The 7017-nt window shown below is 53.2% G+C and overlaps 1 protein-coding gene across 1 annotated transcript; it reads right to left on the bottom strand.

Annotated features, from left to right (window-relative positions):
* Nucleotides 1–1826: 1826 nt before the first annotated feature.
* LOC115178562 (uncharacterized) lies at nt 1827–6774 on the bottom strand. The gene is given in 4 exon segments (XM_029739818.1): nt 1827–4840; nt 4956–5280; nt 5378–5603; nt 5687–6774. Coding segments are annotated over 4 exon segments (4560 nt in total). The 3' UTR covers nt 1827–1919.
* Nucleotides 6775–7017: the final 243 nt, after the last annotated feature.

Raw genomic sequence — 7017 nt, 5'->3', positions numbered from 1 at the left:
CTTTTACCGGAGTCATTTTCTATTAATGTAGCTTTATTTTTACTCAAGTATGACGATTGGGTACTTTTTCAACCATTGCATTCAGGATACCATCTTAATGCTGGGTTAGGGAATCATTCAGGATAACTTCTTAATGCTGGTTCAGGGAATCATTCAGCATACCTTCTTAATGCTGGGTTTGAGAATCATTCAGGATACTTGTTGTCATGCTTCTTAATGCTGGTTCAGGGAATCATTCAGCATACCTTCTTAATGCTGGTTCAGGGAATCATTCAGCATACCTTCTTAATGCTGGTTCAGGGAATCATTCAGCATACCTTCTTAATGCTGGTTCAGGGAATCATTCAGCATACCTTCTTAATGCTGGTTCAGGGAATCATTCAGCATACCTTCTTAATGCTGGTTCAGGGAATCATTCAGCATACCTTCTTAATGCTGGGTTAGGGAATTATTCAGGATGCCTGTTTGGTCAATAAGGTATTGTTATGATTATGCAACCTGAAAAAAAAGATGAGTGAAGTTGTGATTTAACAATATGTGTAGTCGCTCCAAGAAGAAGATGGCCCTATCGCAACCATAATAAAATAAAAACAGCTTGCTTGTGTACAAACAAGTGTATTTATTTCACCAGTGTGGGTCTTCAAGCCGCTTCACATATGATCTGGCCTGAAGATCTCCAAACAACTGGGTAGAATATCCTATCCTGTTCATAATGAAAGATTTAATGGAGATGCGCAATGTGAGCATCTAGCGCAGCCATAACAGTCTTGAGAATGCAGATCTGTATTCTCGCGTTGTCAGCACATATCTCGTTCTGGTAAAAGAGGGCTACAACAACAAGACCTTACAAAATCAAGTGTCAAGGTGAAAATCAAGCTTTGTAACATATTCGAAAACATTTGCAAATACAGAAAGCATCATTTAGTAGTCAGATTATTTGTCCACGTGCACCAGATCCACAATTAGCCGCCTTTTGCTCTAGCTAGCTAGCCATTGGAAGCTAACAGTATATAGCAAGCAAGTTTGTCTTCAGTTTGTCTTCAGTATATAGCAAGCAAGTTTGTCTTCAGTACGCTGTATTGTGAATCACCATATTATTTGTTATTAAGTGTCAATGCCAAAATATATGAAGTGTGAATTGTTCATTTTTAACATGACATCCATTGGCTCCTCGGATCACTGGCTAGTAAGTTAGCCTGGCTAAATAGGCCGATAGTTAGGTAGCTAAGAAGGCTAGCTAGCCAACTTAATTTCAGTATTCATTAGTCATTTAGTGATTACAAATCAAATGTCAGTTTCAGATCTCGTTTGCTTTAAACTATATTGCTCGAAATGTATCTAGCAGTCAAGTGAGCCGACACTCGCAAAACGCTGTCAACTCATCGTCGCTTCAGTCTTTGGTGCACGAGACGATAGCTACAACTAATCCCAAGCATGTTCAGCAAACTGGGTTACGCGCAATGCCGTCGGGGGTACGCCAAATAAAAATATGATTAATATTAATATGATTAATATGTATATATATTGTAATGACCCGGCTGGGTCATAAAAGGAAAAGAGACGGACTCCAGGTGTGCAGGTTAGAACACAGGTTTATTCCTAAACTGGGCTATTGTTGTGGCCACAGCCCACGCCGCTAAATACCGAACGTACACAATTACACCATGTCGGGTTAAGGGTCACCCCCATAAGGACAGATCAAAGCCCGAACAGAAAGAGAGCGAGAGATGAGACAGTAATCCCTATTTATGCATTTCCAAATCCCGTGGGATTACCCATCATACCCCCCACCCTTTCCCTCTGTCCTGACACATTCAACCCCTGCTAGTAGCCATGAGAACCATAACACACCCACGAACACAGAACACAATACCGGGTCGTTACATAGCCCCCCCCTTTCTAAACCCTAGCCCCTAGGGTTACACAACAAAATCCTTAAAACGACCCGGAGGTCGCATCAGTCTCTTGGGCCTCCCCGTGGCTCTCACCGGTGAACCCCCAGAACACTCATCTGCCCCAATGTCATTTCCAGCGCCCTCCGAAGAAGCAGCCCCCATCCCAGGCTCAGGTTGCGCTAGAGTCTCCTCGTTAGACTGTTCCCGTGGGCTCACATCAGAGACCTCACTCCCATTTCCTACCGTTTTCCTCCCTCTGTAGGGTGCCAATCGGTCCCGGTGGACCACCACCTTCCTGCTCCGTGGGGGGACCTCCACCCGGTACGTCACCTCCCCCACTCTCTCTATCACCAGACACGGCCCCACCCATGCACTGTCCAGCTTTGGGCACCGCCCCTTCTTGCGCGTGGGGTTGTGAAGCCACACACATTCTCCCGCTCCAAAGTGCCTCCCCCTAGCGCGCGAGTCGTAGTGGCGCTTGTGGCGGACCCCTGCGTTCTCGAGTTGCTCTCTTGCGAAGGTGTGAGCCGCTTCTAACCGGTTCTGCAGACGACACACATAGTTCGGGCCAGGCAAAACCCCGTCGTCATTATCAGGAGGGTGACCAAACGTCAGTTCGGCTGGGGTGCGCAACTCACGACCTAACATTAGTAGCGCTGGGGAGCACGCAGTCGATTCTTGAACAGCCGACCTACATGCCATAAGAATAAACGGTAAGTGGGTGTCCCAATGTCTCTGGTGTTTTGAGGTAACGATGGCCAGCTGCTGTGCTAACGTTCTGTTAAATCTTTCCACCAGCCCATCACTCTGGGGGTGAAGTGGCGTAGTGCGCGTCTTCTCCGCGCCTAACCGTCTACACAACTCTGAGAACACCCGTGACTCGAAGTTTCTCCCCTGGTCGCTGTGAATAGACTGTGGCACCCCAAACCGACTGATTATTCCCCCCACCAACGCATCAGCTACTGTCGCTGCCTCCTGGTCTGGGAGAGCGTAAGCCTCCGGCCACTTGGTGAAGTAGTCCATAGCGGTTAGAATCCACCTGTTACCGCTGTCTGTGGTTGGAAACGGCCCCACTATGTCTACCCCCAGTCTCTCCATGGGCTCCCCTACTGGGAATTGTTGTAGGAGGGCGTGTGACTGACCTGGAGGTCCTTTTTTAGCAGCACACTCATCGCACTGCCTACAAAAGTCCTCAACATCCCTCCTGTGCCTGGCTCAATAGAAGCCTTTACGCACGCGCTTTAACGTTTTGGAGACCCCAAAATGCCCTGCGCCAACTCCCCCATGAAGCTGCTGTAACACGCTCCCCTACAGCCTTTTGGGCACCACTACCTGCCACGTAATTTCTCCAGTCGCTGGCTTTTTCCACCCCCTCTGGAGCACTCCCTCAGCCACTCTAAGGACTGTGAATTTAGCCCACAGCCCCTTGGTGACTGGTGATAGAGGGGCTACTTCCCCCCACGGCGGTCGTCTTCTCTCTTCCACCCACCGCAGCACAGGACGCAGCTCTGCGTCCTCCTCCTGGCGACGCCTCCACTCCCCAACGTCCACAGCCTCAAGCTCCCGGCACTCTGTCACCCTCAGCTGACTCACCGTGGCGGTGACTCCCTCCTCCCTGCACAGTTCTCTCTCTCGCTCCACCCGTTTGGCGCAGTACCCACAGCCATCCTCAGCACACGGGCGGCGGGACAAGGCGTCTGCATTGCTGTGGCGAAGGCCGGCTCTGTGCTCCACCTGGAAGTCGTAGGGTTGCAGCTCCTCCAGCCAGCGGGCAATCTGACCCTCTGGCTCCTTGAAGGAGAGAAGCCACTGCAGGGCGGAGTGATCCGTCCGGACCACAAACGGCAAGCCCCCCAGGTAGTACTTGAAATGGCGTACTGCTGCCACGACAGCCAAAAGCTCTCTCCTTGTCACGTAGTAGCGTTTCTCAGCCTTATCAAAAGTTCTGCTGTAATAAGCTACTACGTGTTCCCCATCAGGACCACGCTGAGCCAGCACAGCCCCCAAACCCTCATTGCTTGCGTCGGTGTCCAGGATGAACGGACGGTTTGGGTCTGGTGAGGCCAGGACAGGAGCCTCCATCAGGGCACGTTTGAGGGCCTCAAACGCCCGCTGGTGCTCTTCGGTCCACTGAAAAACAGTGTCCTCCTTGAGAAGGTGGTTCAAAGGAGCCGCTACCCCCGCAAACCCCTTCACAAACCTACGATAGTAGGATGCCAGCCCCAGGAAGCTCTTAACCTCTTTTTTCCCCCCTGGAACTGGCCACCCCCTCACAGCCTCTACTTTGTCTGGCATCGTGCTGATGCCCTCACCACCCAGCTGATGCCCCAGGAACGCCACCTCCCTTTGCATGAAATGGCACTTTCCCGGATGTAATTTTAGCCCCGCCCCCGAGATCCTCTCCAACACTCGCCTAATTGCCCCCAGTGCCCCCTCAAACGATGTGCCGTGCACCAATATGTCGTCTAGGTACACAACACACTCGTCTCTCGGAACCCCCGCCAGCACTCTGTCCATGAGCCTCTCAAAGGTGGCAGGAGCATTACAGAGCCCGAAGCACAGCACCTTGAACTGCCAATGGCCCCTATCTGTGGAGAAGGCCGTTTTTTCACGTGCCCCTGGCGAGAGGGGCACCTGCCAGTAGCCACTGCGCAGATCAAGGGAGGAGAACCACGAGGACCCTCTCACGTGGTCTAGCGACTCATCAATCCTCGGTAGGGGATAAGAGTCTTTAGTGGTGACAGAATTTAGGCCCCTGTAGTCAACACAAAACCTAAGTTTACCCCCTTTCTTAGGCACCATGACGACCGGCGCGGACCATGGGCTATCTGATGGCTCAATGAAATCAGCCCGCAACATGTCAACAATAGCTGTGTCTGCTGCTTCCCTCCTGGCAAGGGGAATACGACGGGGCCGAATTTTAATGGGTCGGGCGTCCCCATTGTCTATTTCGTGCTTGAACTAGGTGCGTTTGTCCTACCTCATCTTCCCCCCAAGCGAAGCTATCTTTAAAGTCCAACAGCAGCTGCTTTAACTGTCTCTGTTGTCCCTCATCCAGACCCTGACAGTTCTTCAGCCACACAGCCTCAACGGCGTCTATAGCTTCCTCCTTCCCCCCGTCGGGCTGATGGGGTGAAGGAGCCAGTGTGTTTTGGGCTACTGAGCTGCCTGTGCTTGCACCATGATGGGGAGTGAAGGCCGTCGCCGCCGGAGACAGCTGCTGGAATGGCACAACGACCAAGGGAGCAGCCGGGATGACCGGTGGAGTTTCTGCAAGCTTGGAGGAAGACGGAGGGACAGCCCTGCCCCCTGCTGGCCCTCCCGAAGTCGACATTCCCACTGTGGGCCCCCCCGACAGCCTCAAAGTGCCCGACGCTAAGTCCAACTGAGCCCCACAGTTTTTCAAAAAGTCCATTCCCAGTATACAGGGGTCCTGCACCGCTGCTACCCATGCCGGACACCCCACAGTTCTCCCCCCCCACAGTCACAGATAGCTGACACTTCCCTAACATGGGGGCTAGCTCCTCCGTGACAGTCCGTAGCTGGACAAGGGTCGGCTCCACCCGCACCCCAACAGGTAGTATGTCTGGTCTCACCAGGGTTACTGTAGAGCCCGTGTCGACCAGGGCCAAACATTCCACCCCCTCTACCTTGACGATGACATTACAGAAGTCCCCAACGGTGGTACGTCCCACCACAACTACCGGACTAGGAAACACGGCGGCAGCTACACCCTGGGGGAGCAGGTCCCCACCCTCTTGTCTGCGCTGCTGGGTACCTCTTTTGCTTACAGTGGGTTTGGGGGCGGGGGGTTGGGTCCGCGCTGCCCCCTGCGCGAGAACCCGCCGTCGTTTCCCTGGTGACGGGGTAATCTGCCACACTCCCGCTGAATGTGGCCAGGCTGGCCACAACCCCAGCAGACAATAGGAGTTGAGCTGACACTGCGACGCTGCCTGGAGCCCCTCTCCATGACAAGCGAAGCAGTCTTGACTAGCCCGCACAACTCGTCGGCCCACTCTGGTTTCTTGACCCCTGGCACCCCAGCCACCGCTGCTCTCACCTCTGGTTGACTGGCGACTTCCACTCTCACTCCCTCACCCCAGATCAGCTCCCTCTTCCTGGCTATCTCCACTGCAGCCCGCAGAGATGGTGGGTCCGCCATCTGAACATGCTTACCCAGTTCGGTGGAAGAGAGCGCTCTGATAAAACTGTCCCGTGCCAGCTCGTCTTGCACCCCAATCGGCATAGTTGCATAAGCCCGCCTGGTCAGGCTCAGAATACCACTTGCCAACGCCTTTAATGATTCCCCCTGAAGTCTCTTTTTGTTACTCAGTTCAATCCGCAGCATGTTGGGCTGCGCGTCGCTGCCGAAACGGCCCCCCAATGCCTCCACTAGCGCACCGTTGTCGCCCCTCTCGTCCGGGGCTAGCGTTAACAGGCATTCCGACGCCTCCTCTGCCAGGCTCAGGGCAAGCTGTAACGCTTTCGTCTCGTCAGACCACCTCCCGGCTGCAGCCAACAACTCGAATTGAGTGAAAATAACTTCCCATTTACCTTGTCCATTGAACTTTGGTAGTTTAGCCGCTACCGTGGCTAATGGCAATAGGCCGCCGCCATCTCTGTTTACATACGCAGGCCCCGCCATTTCCGCACCCGGTGACGTCGATATCCCCGTCGCCGTGACGTCTGCTCTCGAGCGGAGTGAAGGAAAACCCGCCAGTTCTGCCATCTTGCTGACTGACAATTTAACTCCCGCCATGTGGCTCTCCAGCTCATCTACGGCAGTCGCCGCCCGACCCTCCCAACCGGGTACCCCCGAGCCCACAACGGACACTTTGTCCGACTCTTCCTTAATTTCCTGCCTCGCCCCAAGCATCATGACCGTAGATGCGAGTTACGCTAAAGCCAACCCGGCCTATACTGAACAGCTAACTCGCCTAGTCTCGATCCCGTAGTTCGAAAGCACTTCTGACACCAATGTAATGACCCGGCTGGGTCATAAAAGGAAAAGAGACGGACTCCAGGTGTGCAGGTTAGAACACAGGTTTATTCCTAAACTGGGCTATTGTTGTGGCCACAGCCCACGCCGCTAAATACCGAACGTACACAATTACACCATGTC

Source organism: Salmo trutta, chromosome 38, assembly GCF_901001165.1.
Source record: "Salmo trutta chromosome 38, fSalTru1.1, whole genome shotgun sequence".
In the NCBI taxonomy this organism is placed as follows: Eukaryota; Metazoa; Chordata; class Actinopteri; order Salmoniformes; family Salmonidae; genus Salmo; species Salmo trutta.
Note: the sequence above shows the minus strand (reverse complement) of the source record. Positions and strands in the feature narration are given on the sequence as shown.